Raw genomic sequence first — 27,283 nt, forward strand, 5'->3', positions numbered from 1 at the left:
CTAGGGATTTCCTAACTTGGAGTTGGCAACTCCACCTCCTTCCCATTTAACAGCCAACCTACTTTTATCTGCTTTCCTCCCAGCCACCTCTACCAAGGAAAACAGGTCAGGTGTGGGGCTAACCACTGGGCCAGGCTTACTAGCATGATGGGGAACTTGTAGGATGGCACCTCACTTTCTGATGTCCCCTACCCCATACAATTTCCTCTTTTTCTCTCACAGGTAACCTCCATATGCTCTCCTCTTTCCTTTTCCCATTCTCTCCTTCTCAGCTATTTGTCAACCTACTTTTTATCTGCCTCCCATCTTCAGATTTATTTAGCTAATTAATCCCATTAGACGCATCCCACCCCACAGCCCAGCTTTCTAGCTCTTGAAAACTTACTTCATCAGTTCACTCTGCAGCTCATATGTGTCCAGCAGACAGAGGAAAATCTTCTTGTTGCCCTGAGTCCCAAGAAATAGGACAGCACATTCCATACCAGAGAGAACGATTATCTCTCTGAGGGGGAAAGAACTCACTCAGACGCAAGATGCTGTCTGGGGATCCTGGGGGAAGAGTAGGATAAAAATGTAGGAAAGAAGAAAAGGGGTGGGAATAATTATCAGTTGACGGGACCTCAAAAACATTTTTCAAATGTAAATATTTTAAACAGTGAAACAGTATCCTAACAGTGAACTTCAAAGCAGTGTTAGAAAGTCTTCTTAGGATTGCATTGTAAGTTTTCCAGGGTCCTGGATCTTAAGTAATTCTTGGTTTGATATCTTTGCCTATAAACTAACAGGAGAACTTATTGGGTTTAAATCATAGTTCTGATTATTAGAACTGGAAAGATCTCTCTCTCTCTCTCTCTCTCTCTCTCATTTTTTGTTTGGTTTGAATAGAAAAGCCTTTGGATCAATGTGTTGTTGTGCTGTACATTATTGAGGTTATTACCCACCACACCCATTCAAGAAGGGTTTTTTAAGATAAATAGTTGTGGCTTTCTAACTTAGGGTTGAGCTAAGCAGACCTGTATTTTCACTTACATCCAGGCAAACACTAATAATAAGTGTAAGATGTGCTACTTGTTAGAGGAAGAATCCTTAGATTGGAGTAAGGCTTCAAACTTTGCTTGGTGCCATTGGAGAATAGTGGTAGGATCCACACCAGCCCTGATAAATGCACAGCGACCTATTATTAATTAATGGATGGGATGAAGCCTTGCTACAGAAGAATGGTGATGTTTTTTAAAAAACAAAATCGGTATAAGTAGCACAGGACAAAACAAAAAATAAAGAAATAAATAGGTTTCTGAATGGCAGCGTTATTATGAACAAATAATCATGATGATACTTCATTAAAAATCTGGGATGAGGTCCTCAGAAAGTTAGCTTACTGCCTCCAGTAAATGAGCATGGGTTGGTGTGAGAGATTTCATTTCCCACTAATGACATTATGGCCAGTAGGTTTTTGAGTCACCCTTGTAAGCATAGTCGCAATGCAGGTGGGACCAGGACATAAACAGGTGGAACCAGGTGGGATCAGGACATAAACAGTATTCAACATATGTATATCCAGTCTGAAATGTAAAACAATCAACTTGCTTCTAACAGGCAAGCCAGGGGCTCCTGGGCCTGCAGGACCTATTGGACAGCCACGTGGAGATGCACCACCTGGGCCTCTGGGTGATCAAGGCCCTGCTGGTTCGGATGGCATCAGAGGTACTAATTTTCTATGAAAATCTTTAATCAGATAGATCACTAACTTGGGCTCAGAACTGAACTAAATATGGTATTACATACCTATGCCTGGATGTATGTGTTGATGTATCAGGACAGGAAATTGGGGGTGTTGTTAGGCCATTATTACAGTATTAGTAGGTGTGATGCTGTTTAACAAAGGGAAAACATTATTTTCTGTCAGTGCACGTACCAGTTTGGAAAGAGGAAACTTTATGAAAACAGTGGAGAATAGTTAGACCCCCCCCCCTCCCCAGTCCCATCCAAATGCACCATGGTCAAACTTACTTCACTTCCAAAATCAGTCCAGTCTGGGCCATCCCGGTCAGCCTGGGACACCCCTTTTTCTCAGGGGGTTTCCTAATCCAGTGGTTCCAGTCCCACGACATGTGCATATCACAGTGGATTCAGGAATCTGTGCGCTGTTCTGTGTTCGCCTGCCCCCTTTAGCCCTTTTCTGGAGTAACAGGACCGATGTGGCATATGAAGGACTATAATGGAAAGAGGGAAGGGTACAAAATTGCTCTCTCTGTTCAGTCAACTTTGCTCAGCTGGTAGAAGAGGTGAGAAGAGTATAGTTGTTTCCTTTCCCACCCACACTGTAGACACCAACTCACATGGCTACTAATCCATGCAAGTCCTGACCCAGCAGTTTCCTTGGATTGGATGGGACTGTTGCAGAGAGAGGAAAGCAGGCAAGATCTAGATAATGAGATCCAACCCAGTGCCTAGAAAGGAATATACAACACTTTGTATGCTTTGCAACCCAGCAGGAGGTATTTTCTCAAAAGCCTATTTCTTTATGTATCATCCATGGCTGAATCTTCCAATGAATATTCCTTTTTCTCATAAATCTCATAAGAAATTTTGGCAAATTTATTATTAACAGTATCTAATCTTTGTCTCAGGTCTTCCTGGAGAAACTGGACCACAGGGGAAGACTATTTTTGTTAAAGGAGATCCCGGTGACTGTGGTATCCCTGGCTTACCTGGAGTTCCTGGTTTACCTGGAAATCCAGGAAATAAAGGCATTCAAGGAAAGCAAGGGAGACTAGGCACAAAAGGTATGGCTAGAGATTGATAATTTGGAACATGGCAAATTCAAGCAATATCATGTGCATCATATTTATGGTAAGAAGGTGTTGATTAAAATGTATTCTCATTTGTTAAGGTCCATTAGGAAACCCAGGACCTCAGGGGCCTCCTGGTACCCATGGGGAGCCTGGTGATCAAGGATTTCAAGGATCAACTGGACCTTTGGGTCCCAAAGGTATTTCTTGTATGCAGTAGCCTTTCTGAATGCATATATTCATATTGCAGTTCCCAAAACATAGATTACTGTACAATATTCACATTAAGCATATAAGGCTGTAATGAGAGATGAATAAGTAAGTTATACACATCTGCATAAATAAAACTGACACTTACTGTGAACATGCTGGGCAAGATGGATGAGGCAAGTCAATCCTGAAAATAGGGTCAAGTGGTTAATATGGCTGCTTGTCTCTGTTTATTGCATTTTAAGCCCATCCTTCCTCCAGGTTGTTCAAGGCAGTATACATAGTTATTCTTTCCTTTGTTTGATCTTGTGACAATGCAGTGAGACTAACTGTAAATCAGACAATTCAGAACTTTAAAGGCAAGAATCATCACTTTGAATTGTGCCCCCCAAAGAATTCACAACCATTCAAGTTATGTTAGGATTGTCTGCAGGATATCTGTATTTTATGCCAGTCTCTGAACTATTTAAAATTTTCAAGCATATATTGGTCTGATATTTCTACACCTTGCAAGGACATTTTATCAGCTAGATATTAAATACTTCATAAAGAGATTAAGAATAGATGTAATATGATGGTGAAAAACCTGAACATATTCTGAAGAAAACTGCATCAAATTGTCTGTTGTTAATTGCTTGTTTCTGGTATGCATTTGTTTATTTTTCATTTAACTGATATACTAATTTCCAGAGAAGGCATGCTTACTGTTTGGTAGGCTAAGATTTTATATAGAATCATCATAGAATCATACAGTTGGAAGGGATCTCCTGGGTCATCTAGTCCAACCCCCTGCACTATGCAGGACACTCACAACCCTATCGCTCATCCACTGTAACCTGCCACCCAATTAAGCCTTCACAGAATCAGTTTCTCCATCAGATAGCTATCCAGCCTTTGCTTAAAAATTTCCAAAGATGGGGAACCCACCACCTCCCGAGGAAGCCTGTTCCACTGAGAAACCACTTTGTCAGGAAGTTCTTCCAGATGTTTAGACGGAATTTCTTTTGAATTAATGTCATGCCATTGGTTATAGTCCGTCCCTCCAGGGCAAAAGAGAACAACTCTGCTCCATCTTTTACATGGCAGCCTTTTTGTTACTATAGTTATTTTGAAACTGAGTGCCTGGATGAGCATAGTACAAGTGAGTGATATGGGAAATTAAATGATTACGTAGGCAATGAAGTTCTCCATGTCACTCACCTATTGGAGAGAGATGATCATGTTCTTTGCAACAATCGCATTAGGATGAAGAATAATTCCATATGTAGGCTCTTACAGTTCCTATTTCATTCTTGTTCTAACCTATCTGCATGATGCTTGTTTTCATCCTGCATGTGAAACGGCTGTCATGGTCTGGTTCTTGGTGTTCAAACCCACCAGGTTGCAGAGGTAAGCTAGAGAAGGATGAGTGCTTTTTATACATTTCTGCATGTGTGTGTCTTTTTCTTTATGCTCAGATCTCTCTGTTGCTGCCAGTTGTGGTCACTAGAGGATATAAACAAGTGTTTAATCCCAACACTGGGTTGCAACGGGAATTGTTCAGAGATTAGAACACACATAGTCCCAGCAGGTTCTAATGGGTACCATTCCACTGTTCTCCAGTGTCCAGTTTTTATACCTGTGAATCTGCTGTATGCTGACTCAAACCACTGGTTTATCAAGGTCAGTACTGTCTATGCCAGGGGTGGCCCAACTGTGGCCTTCCAGATGTTCATGGACTACAATTACCATGTCAGCATGGCCAATTGGCAGGGTCTCATGGGAGTTGCAGTCCATGAACATCTGGAGAGCCACAGTTGGGCCACCCCTTGTCTATGCTGATTGGCAGTGGCTATGTTTCACATTACCAGCTACTTGATCCTTTTTTAACTGCAGGTGTTGGGGATTGAATGTTAGGACTTTCTGAATACAAATAAGATTCTCGGCTACAGAACCACAGCCACTTTCCAAGCCTGAGCAGAAATTTCCATAACAGAATTATCCTAATTCGATGACTATTGATTATGTATTTCTTGCTTTTTTTTAGCAGGAACTTCTGTTTTTAGACCCAAGAATACTATAACATTGTGGAAGTGTCCCCTCATGTTATTTCTAGTCCTGGACAAGAGCCAGAAGCTTTATGTGAGCCTCCTTAGCCAGCTAAGAGAAAACGTCCTGCTCAGGAGTCTGCTGGGGTGTCTCAGACAGATCCTGCCATTCTCTCAGAACAGCTCAAGCTTCTTTTCCATATCAGTGCAGCTCCACTATAGCATGAAAGTTAGGGTATCCTACTCTCACATAATACTCAAATTACACATATACACCATCTACAATATAAGAAACATATAGGACCAAACAACTTTAGTTTCAGAAACTATATCCATATCATGATCATAGTATATCACATATATGTACCATGTTGTTGTTGTTAGGAGCGAAGTCGTGTCTGACCCATCGCGACCCCATGGACAATGAACGTCCAGGCCTTCCTGTCCTTTACCATTCCCAGGAGTCCATTTATATGTACCATATATATCTCCAAATCTCTTATTTAACATTTTGGCACCGGACCGCGGCTCTTCCTTGTCCTCCTCCCCGGCTGCTGCCTCAGGGGCTGCCCTGCCACTCTGCTGCTGGCTCACGCTGGGGCTCCCCCTCGCCATTGCATTGCGCAGCTGCTGTTAGCAGTGCCGCCCAGCGGACGGCGGGAAGTCAAAGGCGCCGGCAGGAAAGCAAGTGGAGCAGGGGCTCAAGCGGCAGTGGCAACATCCCTCGGCAAAAGGCTATCTTCCCCAGGACTCAGTAAAATTGTCAAGCATTGACCGGTCCCCGGTGATAAAAAGGTTGGGGACCACTGCAATAAAGGCATAATAATAAGGTATAAACAGCTGCCAAGTATTAATAATTTTTTCTTGTGCATTCTGCTTCCCATCCCATACGTATACAGTGAGTCAACATAATGCAGTCAAATATAAGGCAGAAAAACCATCCCAAATCAGGTGGAATTTCTGTGAATTATAAGCCTAACATCGTTAGTAGTTGTTGTCTCTTGTTTAATGCTGTTGCATATTTCAGGTGACCCAGGCGAACCTGGAAAACTTGATTACTCTTCGTGTCCCAAGACTCCAGGGCCTCCCGGAGTATTAGGCCAAAGGGGGCCACCAGGTTCCACAGGAGTTCCAGGCCCAACAGGCTTCCCTGGTCCCCAAGGTAAAGCTTTTGTGGCTCTGAAGGATGTGTGGTTAGGAAAAGGCACTATGAGGTCCAACCTTAGAATGGTATGTAATATTTTGACATACAAAAGTCTCAGAAACATCTACAATTCTATGTTGATTTAAGTTTGTGCTTCCTGTATTTCTTATCACACCTAGTTTAGCTACTTATTCCATTTTCCTTTGAGATCCTCACTTTAGAAAAAGTGAGGGTGAAACATGAATTCACTGGCTGGTTTTATATAAGAAAATTTAGTTTAAAACCTTGAGTTTATTTCCTTCATGTATACCCTACCTTTCTTCCCAAAGGGCCCCCAAAACAACTCATATCATTCCCTCCTTCATTTTACCCTCACAGCACCCCTGTAATTAGGTTAAGAGCATATAACTGGCGCAAGTCATCCAGCAGGTTTCCCGTGAGGATTTGAACTTGAGTATCCTGGTGTGACATTCTAACCTCTGCTTCCCGCTGATTCAAATAAATTAGTGTGGGGGAAGTTTCTTAATTATTGAGCTTCACTTTGTTTTCAGTGTACACTGCAAGTCCTATCATATTCTTGCAGTTAAATCTCATACAAATTGGAAAATTTGGTAACGATGGCTCTCTTCAGAATTTAACACCAAGCTGCAACTCCTACTATGTTTTTTCTCATTGTGAGACTGTAAAGTTTTTGAACAGGCAGATCAAGCAGTTGAATGTGAAACACTGATTTTTCAATGCCTGTTTTTTTTTTTTAACAATTTCTAGAAATATATCATTACATCACAGGGAAGAATTCTGATTTGCTGAATGTCAAAAACTGCCAGCCTGGTATAGTGGTTAAGAGCTGTAGCCTCTAATCTGGAGAGCTGGATTTGATCCCCCACTCCTCCACATGCAGCCAGCTGGGTGACCTTGGGCCAGTCACAGAACAGTTCTGTCAGAGCTCTCTTATCCACACCTACCTCACAAGGTATCTGTTCTGGGAAGAAGAGAAGATGACTCTTGGGTAGTGAAAAGAAGGGTATAAAAACCAACGTTTGGTTTTCTAATAATAATGGTAGCAGTGACAGGTGAGACAGTTTGCTTATGAGTTGCTACTGTAGAACAATTAATCAGGAAGAGCAAAGCACAATGTTGGGCAGCAGTGCCAAATAGGCCACTGGGGTCAACACCAATCACACACATGGTTCCTGGCTGGCTGGTAACTCCCACCATAGGCTGTTGTCATCAGCATCTACTGCTAACCAGCCAATGCCTCAGACCTGGTTTCTTTGGATGACTCTCCTAGCAGTTTGTATAGATGGTCTTGCCTTTCCCTTCCTGAACCACTTTGTACAAGGGAACTACCACTGTGAACTAGTGCTGGGGTACACAGCTTGTGACTTTTGCTGATAGATATTTTGTATTTCAGGAAGAAAAGGAGAAGAAGGGTTGTTAGGTCTGAGAGGTCAGACTGGTTTGCCCGGGCCACCTGGACCCCTTGGGGATCAAGGTGACAAAGGAGAAAAAGGATACCCAGGGCTGCGAGGTAAGCATTCTGCAATAATTCACCACATCACTAGTTTTGCAGCTGATTGCATTTCACGTTTACACGGGTTGTTACAGCCTTAAGATGGAAACACGTCTCTAAAACTTTGTCAAATAATTTCACTTGTTTGAGTGAGCACCTTGCATTCAAACTGCCAACGATCAACACATGATCAAGTATTTTTCTTTCACTGATACCTAACAACCTTGTTCTAATCTGTTCCAATGGTTAAATGGTTAAAGCCATTCGCTCAGCCGAGAAACCGGTCCAGTTTCTAAATGGGATGGTTGTGTATCTTGTCTCTACTCCATAAGGTCCTCCAGGTCAGACTGGGATGCCAGGGCCTCCAGGGCTTGAAACAAGAGCTGCTAGTGGATTCTTGCTTGTTCTACACAGTCAATCAGACCAAGAACCACTGTGTCCAGAGGGAATGCCAAAATTATGGACCGGATACAGCTTGCTATATCTTGAAGGACAAGAGAAGGCCCATAATCAAGACCTTGGTAAGCAATGAACTCTTTATCAGAGTAGAAAATAACATATTTTTAAATATTTTATTGTAAATAAGTATTCAGTTATTTCATAGTACTGTCTAACCCGTAACATTTTCACATGTGGAAAAGTTGTGGTGTTTTTCCAACAAACAACAATAAAAATAGGAGCTCATAAAGAACTGTGCCATGTCAAGGTTTTAGTACAAGTCTCCATTTTCATACAAATGGAAGATATAAAATACATTTAGAAATAGACATCAACAAAGACTGTTTCATTTGCCATTTTAAAAAATAGCTTTACAGGAAAGAATCAAGCATTAAAGTATACAAAGCCAGATCAGTAGAGCTAGCACATACAAATGAGAGGAAGGCAGTATGGTATAACCTGATCTCATCAGATCTCAAAAGAGGGTTTGTACCTGGAAGGGAGACCTCTGCAGAGGAAGACAATGGCAAACCACCTCTGCTTCTCTCTTGCCTTGCTGGGGTGACATCAGGGAATGAACCATAATGATGGTTGGTGTGACTTAACAGCACTTTACACACACAATACATACAAATATAGCACATGCACTTACAGCCCAAGAAAAGCCGATTGTTTGAAGACAATAAAAGAAATAAACAATGCATAAGTAATAAACTTACTGTTTTTATGCTAGATTCAACTAGGCTACATGATTATCTGCAGCAGGTAATATTCCAATTGTTACCTTCCAATTTTGTGATCATTCTCAAGAGATGACTGTGAAATTGTAAGTTCCACTCTCCACTATCAGAAATAAAAATTTACCATAATTACAAATGCCAGTTCATTTAGGACATTTTTATTTTTCCCTTCTTCCAAGGTACATGCATCATTTGCCCCTTTTGATTAATGAAATAGACCCACTAATACATAAAAAACACACTCACATTTAATTCCACTACTGTGGCAGTTACCTACGAGCAACGAGGCTTCTGTGGAAGCAGCATATATTGTGTGGAAACCTGACACTGTGAATCTACAGAAATAATTGTTAGTCATTACTGGGCCATGTAGACCACAGTAGTGCTGACTGACATTTTGGTCAAACAAGTTTGAAAATTTGGTGCTTCTTACACTCCAATTAAAGAAAACAGCAAGGGTAAGAAACAAGAAGATCTTTTTATTCATCAGCTGAGGAATAGGCTACCTGCAGGAAAAGCAGTGATTCAAAAGGAAAGAGACCACACAGGATCTCTAAAACAAATAATTTATACTTTTGATTACAATACAATCACATGGTCAGTTATATGGTAACCTCCAGTTTAACCCCTAAAGTCTCCCATCGGGATCCCCTGGTCATGACATGCACAGTTCCTGTGCTAGTGTGGGGGTACAGTGGGAGTGTAGAGATGGTACTGAAGGGTATTGCTTTTATTATGTAAACTAGTAATCAAGCCCGCTGTACCTGAAATACAGCGGGTGCTAGCGGGGCAGTGCACGGCCCCCGAGCCGGCAGCTTCATCTGTGCTGTGGCGAGCCCAAGGTCACCCAGCTGGTTGCATGTGGAGGAGGAGCCAGGGAATCAAAACTGGCTTGCCAGATTAGAAGTCTGAGCTCCTAACCACTACACCAAGCTGGCTCTATAAGAATTGCAACTCAGAATGCATGAAGCAAATGGGAAAGCATTCTTGTTCTATGCTGTTCTCAACTGTACTGATAAGCATTTAAGTCTCAGCAGAAACTCAAACTGTGACTCATGTGAATTTAATTTCTGTTCAGAATTATAAAGCATAAGTGCAGCCATTTTGTATTTTTTGTCACCCCCAACAGTAGGACAAGACTGACTGTAACTGTTCTTCATAAATAATCTTGCTTTTGCTTTCCTTTGTTCTAGGTCTGGCTGGATCTTGTCTTCCTATATTCAGTACCATGCCTTTTGCCTATTGCAATATCAATCAGGTCTGCTACTATGCCAGCAGAAATGATAAATCTTACTGGTTGTCAAGTGCTGCTCCTTTACCCATGATGCCCATCTCTGATGAAGAAATACAGCCCTACATTAGTAGATGTGCCGTATGTGAATCTCCTGCCCAAACTGTTGCCATTCATAGTCAAGATCAATCCATTCCTCCATGTCCACTGAACTGGAGAAGTCTTTGGATAGGATACTCCTTTTTGATGGTAAGACTAAATGAGGATTATTTTGGCCTTAGTTCTTAGTTCATTACAGAAGTTCGGTAAAAACCCACACATTGTTGCTCATGTGATAACTTTAGTTATCATTGAATAACTGATAAGATTTTCTCTTTTTCAGATTATCATTTAATAAAATCATCATTGTTCATTACCTTATTTTTCAATACATAGCCAGTTAGTGGGAACTGGGTTAACATATGTTTGTTTGAAATAAACCAAGAGTTGCTATAACAAATGAAAATAAATTCTCACTACCTCTCACACACACATATTCATTCAGAATTGCAGTAACAAAATCTCAGTCTAACATTTTACATGCCAGTATAATTTTATAACAGTTTGATACTGTGAGGGTTTTTCCAATAATTATAGTAAAACTAGGAACTTAATGGTGTCTGGGTTCCTGCCACAGGCAATACATAAGAATAAATTTTAGAGAATTACCCTTCAAATGTATAACTGAAAGAAGCTACAAGTCCTTCTGTTGGCCATGCTTGACTTGATAAAAGGTAAAGGTATTCCCTGTGCAAGCACCGGGTCATGCCTGACCCTTGGGGGGACACCCTCTAGCGTTTTCATGGCAGACTCAATACATGGGTGATAATTGTCAAAAGGGTTCTTTCATCAGTCTCAGTCTAATAAAAGATATTGGGATGTATTACCCAGTAAATCTTGGCTCTAGCTAAAACATGGCAACTGTATACAGATGTCTTCCAAAGAATAAAAAAAGTACAAAATTATGGTTCTAATGTGTGGCAATCCCTAGCCTCAAAGAAGTGCAGTTGGCCTCATGGGATGAGTTGCCAACCATGATCCGGGCCCAATCAGGGCTGATAAAGGTCCAAAGGGTCTGCCACCAGGCTTATGGTTGAGGCCAACACAAGCACACTATGACATCAGAAAGGGCCTCTCCTCCCTCTTCCTATCCTACCTCCCTATCCATCTTGAAATTGAAAATCTTGAAATCATAAGATCTGTGTCTGAACTTTTCTGACCTAGTGGTCAGACCTGAGACATCAGACCTGATGGTTTTTAGGTTAAGAATTTTAAAATTATTGTTGAATGTTTTTATATTTACTTCATATGGTTTACTGATGTTAGCCACCCTGAGCCTGTTCTAGGGAGGGGTGGCCAATAAATTAATAAATAAATAAATAAATAAAATTATCACTTTGTGATAATTGCTACAATTGTTGGTTAGTTCAGCACTGTGACAAAGAACAGATCTACTTATAAGGAAGTTCTACTGAGTTCATTACCATCTAAGTAATGGACTATAGCTTGTGTTCACTTGACAGCAAGACTAACTTCAGGGTGACAGTTTTGATGCCTCATACTTCTTTGACCTGTTTTTTCTAGCACACTGGATCTGGTGACCAGGGAGGTGGACAATCTCTCATGTCAACTGGAAGCTGCCTTGAAGATTTCAGATCAGCACCTTTTATTGAATGCCAGGGTCAACGAGGAACTTGTCATTTTTTTGCAAACAAATACAGCTTCTGGTTAATTACTGTAAATCCAGAGTTGCAATTTGCATCAGCTCCTCTCTCAGGGACACTAAAAAATGAGCAAGAACAACGCAGACATATAGGCAGATGTCAGGTCTGCATGAAACATGGATAAAGAAGCCTGTATATTCGCACAAAATAACTCCAAGGGAAAACACCATCTAAGTTGCACTATAGTTGTAAATGTGCTAATTTGGAGGTTTTATTTGAATACAGTGTAACACAAGAAGACTTCAGCCATATCTACTCTGCAAGAACAATCCATTTTCAAATAGTAGAACTGCAGATCTACTATGCATCTTCACTGCAGAAATGCTTTTGGAGATTGTACCGGCACTAGCTGAAAACCTTTGGAATATGTAAAGAGTTTTATTATCCTACCTTGTATCTAAGTCATCAACCCTAACCCTGCAATGGATGACTTGATGGGAGGAACTTGTGCTCCTGTCTTTATTCACTGCTGCACTAAGCAAAGCTGAAAAAACTACTGTGATAGATGTTTTTTCATCCCTTATCAACACTGAACTTGTAGCTGAAAACTGTCAGGGAGCTTTGATGACATCAGTAACAAATTCAACTAAAATTTCTGTTGTTCGCATGCTTTCAGTAGATATGATCACAGCTCTGATAGAGGACAAAGTGTTATCCACTTGAAGCATTGTTGGAAGGGTGATGCTCAGTAGTCTCTTTCAGAATGCTCATGGGTATTTGGCCTGTTTTAGGAAAAGGTCATCCTCTATTGTTTGTTCTGCTGGTAAACAATTACATCACAGCCACAAAGAAGCCAAAAGAAGGCCTTTGTATATAATGTCCTAAATCCAGAGATCCATGGGGCAAAGCAAACAGATAAAGTCACTGACACATCTATAACAATCCCATTAAAGGAAAATAATCACACCAATGCTTGTGGTATGCATAACAATACAATATTCAGAGGAAAGAACGTGTGGAAATGAGAGCAGATTTGCAAACAAAACCTAAAAACAACAGTATTTCATCAGAAAAAAAGATAAAAACGAGATTATCACAAAAGGTACCCAAAGTTCAGCAAGCAGGTCCGAAGGTAGGGAAAAGAGAATTTCTCTGCTTACAAAGAATTACAACTATTGAAGCAATTGGAATGCAAGTGATTAACCAGCTGGCTTGTATGGCAAGACAGTATTGAAGGCTTTGTCTGCATGAGACCAAAAGGGTATAGCAATAATACTATTACGAAGAATATTAGCTATTGCTAAAGAAGCACAGCAGAAAATACCCATCATCGATTTCAGTGGTGGATTGCTGACTATAGAACAAAGCCAGCAAGAAGTTTAAGTACCAAAAATCAAACTCTGTTGTACTGGGGACTTCTCAAGAACACTAGAGGCGATTTTGCCTGGCATTTAATGACTGAAGCCTACAGAATGTATAGTCTAGAATGGAAATGATACTTTTCTACGGACTTATTCCGGAAGATTGCCAGTTATTGAACTGTAATGGTCGTAAGTGATAGTGCTGTTACGCAGGCCAGATTTCCCCCTTATTATTTTGTTACATTTGGTTCAAATCAGTTTCAGTACTTTGTCCCTTTCTTCTACCTATGCACAGCACTATAAATCTTTGTCAAGAACACTGCTAAAGGGAAGAATCAATAACGGACATATCCATGATAGGTTGGATAGGTTTTACTTGTTACAATTTTCCAGCAATCCCACTGTTTCCTTGATTACAGACTGAGTTGCTGTTGAACGGTTCTTATTCAAGAGCATTGTTTTTGAGGTAAGTAGGAATTAAGGAGTAGAGCCTCACCCACCTAGTCTGCTATTGCAATTTAACGTGGGATAATTGAGGTGAGGCTATGCCATCGATAGAATCTTAAACTTTCCTGGTGTTCCCTGATGCAGGCTCAATACCTGAAAGTGTGACTTCACAAGAAGACACTTGGGAAATAGCAGTTACAATAAATACAGTCCTTTGAGAATTCTTTGCTGAAGTTCTGTAGACCTTTTATAAAACTTTACTTTCAAGGATATTACAAGTCTGTAGTATGTTCAACTTCTAGGAAAATGATGCCATTCTAACTTTGGTCTCCTCCACTCTTACACACACATATAGAGTGTTTAAATTCAGTATAATTCTGAAGAAACTCATCAAAGAAAACCTGGGTTGCTGTGCAGAGGAAGGCAAATGGCAAAACCCAAATTGTAGAACTCTGTACCTATTTATCTGTTGTGGGACCCACCACTCTTTGGAACATTATAATGCAACTTAGAAGTGCTTATTGTTAATAGACCACTATACCATTCATTCAGTAGTTCTAAGTCCACATTACTTAAGAACATGAGAAATGAGATAAGAAAAGGCAAACATTCTGAATACTTGATCCCAAACATGGTATTCTCAATCATTGTTGGAAGTCCTATCAACATTCTTGCAAAATAGTAATGCATAGTAACACTGCAAGTAGTTCGGTGGATATCATGAAGTGGGAAGTTTTGATCACAGTTTCTTTTTCCATGGCTTTGAAAGGAAGCAGACTTAGTACTTACCCTTACTGCTTGCACGAAGCTGGCTTTCCGGTCCAATGAAATATGAACAGATACGGTGTAAGCATTCAGCTGAGTATTTATTTATTTACAGGTCGGTTTAATCTTTCTTGGTGGCACTTAGATACTGATCATGGGTGCAGTGCATTTCAACTGGCACATTTGCCTGAATAAGGTTAGGATGCAATATTTGCCTGTCATTTTAAATGAAAAGCAGGGAAACAGCCTTCTGTAATGTTGTACATAATGTTGTTGATTTGCATAGCAATGTAAGAATCTATATTCCTTTTAATGCCTTTCTTTTAAGTATGTCAGTTTTTGCACCTGTAAGTGGTCTTTGCTCAGATGACACTGTCAGGGTTTAAATGTTGGTCTGTTGTGCATAGAATGCTGAGCACTGGAAAAAGAGATGAAGAATATGTAAGTAGGGGCATACAATATTTTCCTTGGTATTTTTCACAGTAACTCTATTGGACCTGGAAAAATTTCAAGATTCCCCCCCCCCAAAAAAAATAAAAAATAAAAACAAAGCTGGAATTTTCTGGGAATGTTGGATTTTTTGGGTCCAATAGAACCAAAAAACACTAAGGAAAAAAAGTAGCAGCAAAGCCACTAAAAACATCTGAGATGCAGCTCAGCTTGGGCTCTTTTGGGTGGTTCCTTTAAACCAGACTGTCCAACAGAGCCCACCGGGCAACCAATCCTGTGGGGAGAACTCTCCTTGCAGGCTCTGCTGGCCAGCCAAGTTTTGCCAGTAATTTCCAAATATATCCAGAATTGGGAGGAGGGAGCAGTCACGGTTCTCCTGAAAAATGCCAGATATATTTAGGAAGCTGAAATATATTTGGAAAATACTGATAAGGTGTTTTTCGGGTATATGTTCAGTTCAGGTAGAGCTGAATGTGTACTTCTAGACATGAGTCTTACATATGAAGTAATAGTCAATGAAACAATCAGACACTGAAAACAGTGTATTGATACAATTCAGTACAGTTTCTGATTGAACTGTATTTCAGTTCAAGTTCTATTATGTTCTGTTCCAGTAAGTAGCAGTAAGAAGACATCAGGTACCATAATGGGAAAATATTATCGTAATAATGGGTGCAAAAATCCAGGCACCCAGGAGCCACAGTCCCATAAAAATTAATCTGGAAAATGGGTTGCTGAACACAGCGCTTCCATGCTCTTTGCTGTGCACATAACCTGACAACCTCCTTATGCCATCCAAGGGTGAGTTATACTCAGCCCACATGATACACCAGTTAGTGCTGGACCAGGATCTAGGAAGATCCAGTTTGAATCCTCACTCTGCTATGGAAGTTTGCTGGGTGATATCGGGCCAGTTACGCCCTCTTAGCCTAACCTACCTCACGGAGCTTTTGTGAGGATAAAATGGAGGCCTGGAGAACAATTTAATTCACTTTGGGGTTCCTAGTCACATGAAAGGCAAAATATAGATGAAGTTAATTATATATAAAAAGAAATTAGTCTTTTTAAGTCCCTTGAAGTCAGTGGTCATGGAAGGGTGTAAATCTGCGGCTAGGAATTCACACATTTGTGCCATATTGTTATCTCAGAGCTCCATTATGCCATGGCTATTGCTCCAGTTAGCTTCATCTATGAAAGGGGACTTTCACAAAATGGATGATGTTTGTTCTGATAATAGGGGTTGATTTTATTTTGTTTTGCCTTCCTTGTTGACTTTTTGACATTGAGTGCTATTACTGGACTCTTAATCATTTTAATGTAATTTTAAGGATGTTGAGTATTATTGTATATTATTTACGATCTTTAAATTGTTTTATGGCTCGTAATACTTTGTCATGTTAACAGCTGCTACTAACTTTTAAAATCTCTACCATTATTTAACTTCTTTATTATTTTGTTGCCAGTGGTTTTGTTTCATTATTACCTAAACTTTATCAGCTCCCAGTTTGGCTGACAGTTCAAGATAAAATGAGTAAAATAAAATGAATATTTTGTACAAGAAAAAAAGAGAGATTCCTGTTAGCCTTATGAACAATCACACACAAATATAAAATTTAATTATCTTCCCCCAAATAAAAATGTTTTGTTACAGAACAGTACTCCTGTATATAATAAAAAAAACTATTAATCATAATTAACCCATAGCTCTGTAGATGTACCAAGTCAGGCATTATCTAAAATCATAGAGTTGGAAGGGCCATCTAGTCCAACTCCCTGCTCAATGCAGGATAAGCCTAAAGCATCCAGGCTAAGTTTCTGTCCAGCCGCTGCTTGAAGACTGTCAGTGAGGGGCAGCTCACCTCCTTAGGCAGTCAGTTTCACTGCTGCACCTGCAGTTCTGTGCCCTGGGAAAGGGGTCCCCAATTATTTTGAGCCTGCAGGCCTCAGAATTCTGAAACAGCATGAGGGATGTAATTCCAAAATGACACTTGCCTCCTGTTTGCACCAAGGGCTCCTATCCACAGTGAACTATCAGAGTGTATCTGTGTGACGAGATGTATTCCTGTGTCCCAGTGACTACATTCTACTTGCATGGGAAAAGACTGGTGCTCCTGCATCTTTATTGGGATGACCTGAACATGATTCTCTTGAACTCACATCTGCAGAATGTTATCCCTGGTCAGAGCACCTGCCTTCTTGGGAACAAATGAAACATTGCTCTTTTAGTACCCCAGGGGCTAAGGCAGCATGGGTGGGAGATGGTTGGCTGCATCCCTGTGTGCCACTCACAAGGGCACCAGTGGCATGCCATTCCATAACTGGCAGGTGTTGGCAGGGTTGTTATGCACTCCGGTGTTTTGACTATATAGTTGGAGCCTTGCTGAAGGATGTTTCCATCACATTTCCCCTCTGAAAGATGGACAGAGAATACGGACTATCCCCCTTGCATGCGGTCTGGGGATAGGAATGCCCTATAAGTTTCAGAATAGCAGCCTGTTCAATCAGCAGTTGAGTTAATCTGAACAAACAGGCTGAAGTCAATAGGACTAAATGGGCTTAAAGCCCAGTTCAACTGGATTTTGTATTGGGCTGATGAAGTGATGCTTAAAGGATCAGAGTCTGAGCAAAATGCACATCTGTGCCTTGGGGTAAGCACTACTGTGATTCTTGGAACAGCAATAATAATTATGTGTTTATTTCAGGAGATATGGGATGCTACTGTCTTGACCAAACCTTTTTCATAAAAAGCATTTCCTGTCCTGACAGGCTGCACTGACACTCCGGATGGAAAGAGGTAAGAAAGGAATTTGCTCAGTGCAGTACTCGGTAAGCACAGGCAGCTGGCCTTGTATGGCTGTGAGCCAACCTGCTTTGCTTTCTCACCACTGAAGAAGACTGTATTAAAACATTCTATTGCAAGTTGGCCAATGCAGTGTGTTTGTTAAAACATGCTCATGCTTTGGAAGGACACGTTTTACTCCTTTTATGCCTCCTGTTTGCATTTTTTTCGTTGTGATCATTAAGGCATCCTGAGTATTTTTATATTTCAATGTGCTTTAAACTTTTTTGTATCAGTTTTTAGTATTACTTAGTGTACTGTTTTTGCCACCAACCAGCCGTGGTCCATTTGCTACATCCCCTACGATGAAACCTGGGTTGTCCAGGCTACCAGTGTTTTAAAGGGGGAAATGCAGACGTTTAAAGGGTTCAAGGATTACACACCCCTCTCCTCTTATGTGCTTGGATCCAGTCAAACAAGTCCATTGAGTATGACTTTTTTATCTCCCCCCAAAATCAAAGAGAATACAACTATTCAGCATCTCCATTCAGCAATCAGTATTTGCTCACCAAGAATGGAAATTTTAAGGACACAAATTATTCTTTATTTTTCCCCTCCATCTTCAGCACTTTTAAATTTTTGTATATTCCCATTTAAAATGCTAACAGCTGGGGGAACCTGGTTTTCATTCTCAAAAATGCTTAAAATGTTGCAAGTGGTGGTTTAAAAGTTTAGTTTCACTGCCATTTTTAGGTGGCACTGATCCAAATTGGGGACGTATGTACCATTTGCCTTTTACAGACAGATGGAGACTCATGATCTTCATCACGTTTGTTCATGACCTACATGTTCTAGGGAGGAAGATGTCAGAGGCCTTAGGTATTTTGTTTTCATGCAAAATAAAGCAAACATGGATATGTCTGTGCATTCCTAGCTAGCTGTGCTTTGACAATTTATTCTGGCTTTATATGACAATTTGCTCTGCTGTCATGACAAATGTGTTGTTACCATGGTAACTTCCAGTCAGCACTTAGACTGTCACTGAAATACTATCCCCTCCACTTTAAACAAGCAATGATATTTCATGGCACATTTTTGAAATAGCATTTCACAGAAAACAGAGTGGTCCATAGGAAACATTTTGAATGTGCCTGCCCAAACTAACTGGAATTCCATTCTCCCTAGAATATCAATGAGGTTTTTAAAAGCAACATATTAAAGTACTCTCTCCAGTGTCACATAAGGTATGCAGACCACAAGTGCTAAAAGAAACCTTAAACAAAATACTGGAAAAGGTGTCAGTCTATTTTAAAACTTTAGGGAACTGGTGGCAACCACAAAATCTGGGATACATACAGTAAAACCCCAAGTTTCTGTTGCTTCACACAAAAGCAACTGTGTGGTTAACATACTAATTCCAGAACACTGAACATTCCCACAAAAATTTGGTGTTGGAAAGCTATCAGAATGGTAAATATATGTATATGCTACCTGCCACTATATTTAGTGATCTGACAGTCATGAACTGTCATGGGATGTATATCTGCTAGAACTACAATCCCTGGAATAGTTTGCAAAACATAAACATTGCAATCCTAAAAACTATTTTCTAGGAATAAGCCCCACTGAAATATACTTACTAGTAGAAGAAGAAGAATTGGTTCTTATATGCCGCTTTTCTCTCCCAGAAGGAGTCTCAAAGCGGCTTACAGTCACTTTCCCTTTCCTCTCCCACAACAGACACCCTGTGAGGTAGGTGAGACTGAGAGAGCTCTGATATTACTGCTTAGTCAGAACAGCTTTATCAGTGCTGTGGCGAGTCCAAGGTCACCCAGCTGGTTGCATGTGGGGGAGCGTGGAATCAAACCCAGATTGCCAGATTAGAAGTCTGCGCTCCTAACCAATACACCAAGCTGGCACCAAGTAGGATTCCAAATCAACCGGTTTACGACTGTTCTCTTAATTACTTTCATTAATTTTGTGCTGGTTTTCCTGGCCGACTTTCTGAGCTTTATGTAAAGGTCATTTCCATGGGAGAACTTCCAAATGTGCTACACCATTAAGACAGGAACAAAGTATCATACAGAGAATGGCATGTAGATATATTCTTTAGGAAAAGTTCTAGGAAATATTATGTAAGAGAACACCAGTGTAACTTGTTGTCATGATCTGGCAATCTTTCAAATTATTTATTTTAAATTGAGTGTACTTCTAGCAACCTACTAGACAGTATTATTTACACAATAGCAAGCACATACATAGAAGCAAAACAGAACTCAGTGCAGTTCATGTATTTTTCCCAAACTCCACAGCCTCTTTCTCTCAGTTGTTACTTAACAATTTTAGGATTCTTCTATGAGAATGGAAATACATAAATCTGCTTTCAGGGAACTTGATAATCACTCCTACAGCTTCAAACAGAATGGAATGTAGATTAGATGGTTTATTCCATCATTTCCTCCCCCCTTTATTCTCATCATTTAGAAAAAATATTATGAAAACAACTGGTATAAGTATGAAATAAATTTATTTTACCTGCAAAAATTACAAAGCACAAAGGATAAAATTCAAAATGCTGATTAAGTTATAGAAACACGATTAAATAGTTTTAATCCTCTCACCCCACCCAGATCAACTTTCCAAAAGCTACAAGGGCTTGTTGCTTTTTAAAGACCATGAACATCTTTATGACAAACACTAGCTTCAAAGCTCGTTCCTAAGAACGGGCCCTGACCCCTGGCCAGGCAGCTTAATGTGGCTTTGGGCCACAGCTTGCAGCCAAATCAAGTGGGGCGGGCAGGGGCTAGGCAACTTGTTAACAGGCCCAAGACAGAGCTCCTTAGCAGGCAGTCAGCAGGCCGGGGGACCTCGTGAGTAGGCCCAGCCTAGCAGGCCAGGAGGCCCTCATTAGCAAGCCCTCCACCACGACCCTTTGCCCAGGGCCCTCTCACCTGCTGCTGGCTCCAGGCACTGAGGCATCTGAGAGCAAAGAGGCTAGAGTTCAGGGCCGAAGGGTGGGAGCCGCAGGGGCAAGGCCAATCATGACAAAACTGGCTGCACCCTGATTGGTCCTATTCCAACTTGGACAGCCGGACACGTCCCACCCACTAGGCTGTTTCAGAAATATATAGAGGAACAACAACGGATAATGATAAGGGCAAAAACTGTAACTTCTAGAATTTTGAAAAGAGCAGTAGATTGCCACATGAACTACCAAAGCTAAAATATAATGGCAAAGTTCAATCAGTATTTGCTCACAAAAAATAGAAATTTTAAGGAGGATGCAAAGTTTTCTTTATTTTTCCACAAGCACACAGATATTCTATAAACCAGGCTTTCAGGTTTTGTGAAATCCTGGGGTTTCTTGATGGCCCTGGAAGGGTTTCCTGAATGGGTAGAAGTTTATTAATTTTTAATGTAGTTTTAAAAATTGTTGAATATTTATCAGGTGACATGATATGGTCATATTGACCTGCCTTCTTCCTCCCAAAATGGTCAATGATGGGCCTGGAGGGGAGAAGAGGGGGAGGGGCCCTAGGTAGGCATGTACATAACTATGCTTCCTAACCATAGTCTGCATGATCGTGCCAATTCTGGGTTTTCTCAAAGCCTGAAGTATGTTTCAGGAGTTTCTCAGCAGTAAAAAAGTTGAGAAAGGCTGCTCTAAACAAGAAATGCACATTAAACTGTTTATAGATTGGCTAGGCATGGTTAGTATATACATTGCATGTATACATCAAAATGCCTTTGCAGTGACAATGCAATTAATTTATGGGTGGAATAAGTATTTCTTAAGATGAAGCCTGCAAAATCTGTTGCTGACTACAACAGAACACCAGATTTAGGATCCTCAGCACTTGGAAACTCCCAACCCATCATTTGTATCTTTTTTGATCCTTTCTCTTGAGAAAACTAAGCAAGGAAATAAACACAAATATGAGGCACTGCTAACAATATACTGTACATGTTAAATGTTTGAGAGCTGTTGTGACAGAGCTATAGGTTTTTTTCTAAACCTTCATTTGTGTTTGTCTGCATAAACCATCCTATGAAGGATTAATCCTTCAGAGAAGGAGAAAGGATCTGGTTGGCTGATGCAGGAGGGAGGAGTTACAGAAGCTGAGTCTAGAGAGCTGCTGTGGCAGTGACAGCTGGGGGTCAGACAACTGAGCTGTACAGACAGTGAAGCCTATGTTGGGTGACTAAATCCAGAGTGTGAGGGCAGACATGTTATCGCAGGGTACTCTTGAGGAAAGAACATAGAGACTGGCTAAGGGAGGACCCAAGGAGATAGGCTGCCTAAGGAGGTAGTGAGCTCCCTCTCACTGGCAGTCTTCAAGCAAAGGTTGGATACACACTTTTCTTGGATGCTTTAGGATGCTTAGGGCTGATCCTGCATTGAGCAGGGGGTTGGACTAGATGGCCTATATGGCCCTTTCCAACTCTATGATTCTGTGATTCTGATTCTGTGAGATGAGCCCAAACCTAGCCACGGATATGCATTCTCTTCTGGGGACAGGTGGTCTCCTTAGTCTTGTGTTCTGAAAGTACCAATAAAGGATTTAGGGAAGATAGAAAGTTGTATTTGTGGGTGCTGCCTTTAAGGGAGTTTCAGTCAGGAAATAACTGAACCTAGAGCCAGAAGGGGAATTAGAAGCTTCAAGACTGAAGAATTCCCTGTAGATCTTGTCAGAATTGTGGAGTCTGAGAGAAAAGGGAGTTGGGTAAACTGTTCCTTACCTAAAGTTATTCCACTCATGAGATAAAAAACACATGACCCTTGTGTGTGTGTGTGGGGGGGGGGGTACAGAGCAAAGAAACCACTACTACATCCATTCCAAATGAGTGGTATAGTCTTTACTGAAAACTGGAAACTGGAATTGTGATACTGTACAATTACGCAACATCTCTCTATAAGTAAATGTATTTGAATAGGTGTCTACTGCTACATCCACAGTCTAGTCATGACTCATTGATTTTGTTCCCCATAGAGTTTAACAAATTTTATTTACTTATTTGTTAAACATTGCAATGCCTCTTGTGTATGGTAGTTTTACTGAGGTAGAAATGCATCATATTGGCTGTGAGGGAGAACACCTTAATCCCTTAGGCTGGTGCTGCTTCCCCCTATAACAGCAAGGCACTGGTGGGACAAATACAACAAAGCCCTGAAGGGAGAATTTGCATAAAGCTCACCAGAAAAAAGAAAGAGAAGAGGGATTTTCTTTTCAGGGAAGACATTTACATCAGCCACAATCTCCTTCAGAAAAAGAAAGGTGCCTTACACATAGGGATTGGCCCTCTCCTGGCTGTGACACTGCACTTGAGAACCCGCTGATGAAATCCTGATTACATTAAGTACATTTCTGCAAAGTTCACATTCATCTGGTTCTTGTGAGGCACTGTTTACATTGATATATTTTGGACAAAACTCCTTGGAGAGGTAGATAGGTTGAGGCTTCAAAAATACAGAACCCTGCCAAATAAGACAACTCATATTCCAAATAGCCAAATAAATCAACATGTAAGTATTTCATGGCATTCTGCACAACAGAGTAAGGTCAAAGTATGTTTCAAATGATGCTGAACAAGTCAAAGGCAGCAAAGTTCCTCTCCTTGGGTTTAAATACAAATTTCAAGCCTACTATACAAATAGGATAAAGTAATGATGTGAGTAAATTTACATATACTGTCTATATTTAATTAACAAAAATAGTTTTATTATACAGCAATGCCTTAGAACACTGCAGAAAACACCACACAAGGGCTTTCTTGTCTCCTTGAACAATGCCTCTGAGATGGCCTTGAAGGCAAAAGAATAAGTTGTTTTACCTGCAAGCAGATGGCAGGTCAAAACCAAATGAAAGCTGTTGTAACCTTAACATATTTCCTGCTGTCTCTTAATCTTGTAATGTAGCTTAATTTAGCTATGCTCCCTGTTATCATATTCTGGGGGTAACCAGAAGCCATAGGGTCTCCTTTCTTCACTGTAATGTCTTGAGCTGTGATCTGAAATGAGAAGTAAATAAAAAGCACTGTCATAATATAAAAGGTATAAGGAAGTGGATTCTGAACAAAAACATTTTTTTATTTTCATTGTGAGATGTGAGATGTAAAACAGATGATGGCTGGTATGTGAAAATGATGAAATATGTAGAATGGAATATACAGTAATGAAATTAAGAATATAGTTGTAAAATAAATCAGTTATGAAATCTGAAGATGGAAATGTTTGAAGTGAGAGTTGTAGTAATTTATAGACCATTTACAGAAAATGTCTTGAAAATTATAATGAAGAGGAGTTTGGGGAGAAATAGTTTCTGTTCCATACACCTAGTGCTGTGTTATGGTTTTTGATATGTATGGTCTGTTGTACGGTTCCTCTTTATCTTGTGTATCCCTCTTATATTATTAATCTTGTTTAATTAATATTATTAATCTTGTTTAAAATTTTAAAAATATTATTTTTAAAGTGCTGTCATCTTCTACAGGTCTACCAAATGTATTTCTGAGAACTCTGAAACCAACATGCATTCTTCTAATAGCGTATCAGGCGCCATTCCTATTTCTGTTGTTAATACATTAAGCTGACTTCTACAGTGATTTTTACCAGTCTGAGTTGAGGCAAAGGACTCAGAATGGGTCACCTAACATCCCCATGGCTTTGACCACCACTCTTTTGTTTCTTAGATTGCCCACTGATGAACTACATCAGCTTCTAAGCCCTGGCTGCAACTCAAAGGGGTGAAACCATACATCAGATCCCATGTTCTAGATTCCATATAAACATGGCACATGAAGCAGCTTTTATACTATTTGGCCACCTATTTAAGCACCGTCTGTCCTGACTGACACTGGCTCTCCAAGAGCTCAGGCTCAAAACCAACCAAGCCTCCTTCTCCTTGGTAATCTGAAAACAAGCAGAGGTTACAAACGAAGCCTTTTCTCTCTTTGATATGCTCATTTCCATGAGACACAAGTCATCTTCCTTACCTATGGCAGAGATTCTCCAGTAGTTTCTTTGAATGATGGTACTTTCTATGGTAAAACTGAGGGGCTCTGCTGTAGCCTCTTTGATGCCTCTTAAATGCTTGACTAAATTCTTTTAATATGGGACACAGATCTAAGAAATTACAACATTCAGAAACGTGCACGTGTGTTTGTGGGGGGGAGTCAATCTTCTTAGATGTAACACTGCAGCCACTGATCTACCCCCCCCCCCCAAAAAAAAAAAATTGAAGGGAGACTCTATAGCACAAAAGTGATAAATCAGAACTTAGTGAGAAATTAAGTACTCTCTACCATCCTGACTTAAACAGAGAGCTGGAATTCCTTACTCACAAGGGCAAAATCAAACCAGCCTGCTGTATTTGGGATTTTTCAAACCAGGACATGTGTCAGTTGTACAGAAAGAAACCAGTATTGAACTGGTTTGAGAACTTTCAATCTTCTCTCAGCTAAGAATCTAGCATGAGCAATTGCTCCCGTGAATGATATGAACATCTTCAGGTTGTGTTTGAAGTCTTCCAGTAGATGGCACCAGAAACTCACATGCAACACTCCGGAGAAAACTAGGACAAACCCCAGTCAACAAAGCATTCCGCATAGTAAGCAGAATTAGGGTTATTTTGAAACAGATGGGCTCTACAGAAGCTGCGGCACTGAATATTATAGAGTTGTTTATTGTCTGGCTGCTTTGAAACCCAGGGATTATTTGCCAGCAACTAGCACATTCTGTGTCACATCAGGTTTCATCTAAAGCAGAATAAAGTGAAAGCTCATTGGGATATATAGATATACATTTTTGGGGGGTACTAATCCACTTAAACTTGCTATTATGCAGCCTATTCAATGCAGGAATGGATCTTTTTTCTGGAAAGATCAGCAGCATAACCAACATCCTAACCCTGATGCAGAATAGCTAGTTAACAAATTACCTCCACTGGGCAAAAATATTTATTACTGTCTTTGTATTTTGAAAATAAATAAGTTTTCAACTATTGGCACTTTAAAAAAATTCAGTTTGACAATTATGTCCAAGAACATTAACAGATGTCCTTGAAAATATCTAGAGTTTAATGGTTTGGGCATATTCTAAAAAGATGGGTTAAACCTTTAAAATAGTTAGCCTTCATCAATTTCATGAATAGGAATAGAAAATAAAGGACCATTCAGTACAAAAAGCTCAGCACATACAGTTATTGTGCACCACTGAAGCATATGACAAAGCAGCCATGAATAGCATTAGCAAGCAATAAAAAGCAATATAAACAATTAAAGACTTCCAAAGAGAATAAAATGTCCAAGCTCTATTGTAACGTTTGTAGTGACCTGAATTCTACAATAAAACTACAATACTCTAAAAGTGGAAGATAGTTGGAGAATGTATTGATCATAAATGAGGTCTGGAATATGTGAGAAATAGGAACATTCAAAAGAATTTCCACAAATCAATCACAACCAGAAGCGGAAATACTGCAGCAATGTGATTGTAACAAGTTTTATATAAATCTTCATTGCTAAATTTACTTCTGCATAACCCCCAAACCCATGCCTAAGACTATTGAGGCTAGTTTAGTGAAAGAGGCTGCCCAGGACTGAAAAACAGAACTCGAGGAGTCCAAACTGTGTTCATGATGGGATGGTAGATGAATTCCTTCCAAGCCAGACTGAATTCTGGAGATTTTTGTTGGGGGGGGGGGAATCACTTGGGCATGCAATTGGTGTCACTGTGGGTAGGCAGGTAGCTGTGAGTTCCTGCATTGTGCAGGGTGTTGGACTAGATGACCCTGGAGGTACCTTCCAACTCTATGATTCTATCTATATTCTCCCATGTTCCAAAGCATGCATGAAGAAGAAGAGTTGGGTTTTATATCCCATTTTTCTCTACCCGAAGGAGTCTCAAAGTGACCTAGAATCTCCTTCCCTTCCTCCCCTCACAACAGACACCCCGTGAGGTAGATGAGGATGAGAAAGCTCTGACAAAACTACTCTGTGAGAACAGAACTAACAGGACTGTGACTAGCTCAAGGTCACTCAGCTGGCTGCCTGAGCAAGTTCATGGTCTTTGACTGTGTTCCTTGGGCACATACCAATATGGGGCAGTGGTCAGAGTACTGGACTGGGATCTGGGAGACCCAGATAGGAAAGCACAACTGGGTGACCTTGGGCTAGTCACGCACCTTCAGCCTAAGCTTTTTTATGGGGCTGTGGTGAAGATAAAACAGAAGAGAGGGGAGTGATGTCTTCCACTGTAGTTAAAGCTATAAAGTAAATAAAATAAAAACAAGGTTATGAAAGGCACACATGCAGAATAATTAATCTATTTATATAATTCAATTTCTATCCCACCACTCCCACACAGTGGCTTATGGCGGTTCACAATCATCTTACAAAACCCATCAAAACATAAAAATCTTAAGCCTCATTAATACCTGATTAACCTCCCCAGGCGGCAACCAGACTCTCTTCCCCCTGCTCACAGACTTCCGATTCCTTATAACAGTCTTGCATAGTATGTACAGCTGTGCAGTTATTCCAGTGCCTATTCCATTTCCTTGACAATTCGTGAAAAAATTAACCGCCACAATAAAAGTTCCAGCACATGCCGTACACAAACAACCATGGGATGCTAATCGGAGGCACGCCCTTCTAAGCCTACTGGCTGCAACAGTTTTAGAAGG

The 27,283-nt window shown here is 40.4% G+C and overlaps 2 protein-coding genes and 1 long non-coding RNA gene across 4 annotated transcripts in view; 1 reads left to right on the forward strand and 2 right to left on the reverse strand.

Annotated features, from left to right (window-relative positions):
- Nucleotides 1-543, reverse strand: part of LOC143843179 (uncharacterized) — a 33,952-nt gene extending 33,409 nt beyond the window's left edge. Inside the window, exon 1 of the long non-coding RNA XR_013233483.1 lies at nt 386-543. This is a non-coding gene — a long non-coding RNA (uncharacterized LOC143843179). The remainder of the gene's footprint in view (nt 1-385) is intronic.
- COL4A4 (collagen type IV alpha 4 chain) overlaps nt 1-16,561 on the forward strand; it is an 87,266-nt gene extending 70,705 nt beyond the window's left edge. The window contains exons 40-47 of the mRNA XM_077348858.1: nt 1,597-1,704; nt 2,631-2,786; nt 2,894-2,992; nt 6,057-6,191; nt 7,588-7,704; nt 8,019-8,207; nt 10,058-10,344; nt 11,719-16,561. Of these exons, the coding sequence (XP_077204973.1) occupies nt 1,597-1,704; nt 2,631-2,786; nt 2,894-2,992; nt 6,057-6,191; nt 7,588-7,704; nt 8,019-8,207; nt 10,058-10,344; nt 11,719-11,982 (1,355 nt within the window). The 3' untranslated portion in view covers nt 11,983-16,561. The remainder of the gene's footprint in view (nt 1-1,596; nt 1,705-2,630; nt 2,787-2,893; nt 2,993-6,056; nt 6,192-7,587; nt 7,705-8,018; nt 8,208-10,057; nt 10,345-11,718) is intronic.
- A 6,737-nt stretch (nt 16,562-23,298) lies between these two features.
- Nucleotides 23,299-27,283, reverse strand: part of RHBDD1 (rhomboid domain containing 1) — a 33,339-nt gene continuing 29,354 nt past the window's right edge. For both annotated transcript variants that reach the window (XM_077348855.1, XM_077348854.1), the window contains exon 7: nt 23,299-23,609. In XM_077348855.1, the coding sequence (XP_077204970.1) occupies nt 23,524-23,609 (86 nt within the window). In that variant the 3' untranslated portion in view covers nt 23,299-23,523. The remainder of the gene's footprint in view (nt 23,610-27,283) is intronic.

The sequence above is a fragment of the Paroedura picta genome, chromosome 8, assembly GCF_049243985.1.
Source record: "Paroedura picta isolate Pp20150507F chromosome 8, Ppicta_v3.0, whole genome shotgun sequence".
Lineage (NCBI taxonomy): Eukaryota > Metazoa > Chordata > Lepidosauria > Squamata > Gekkonidae > Paroedura > Paroedura picta.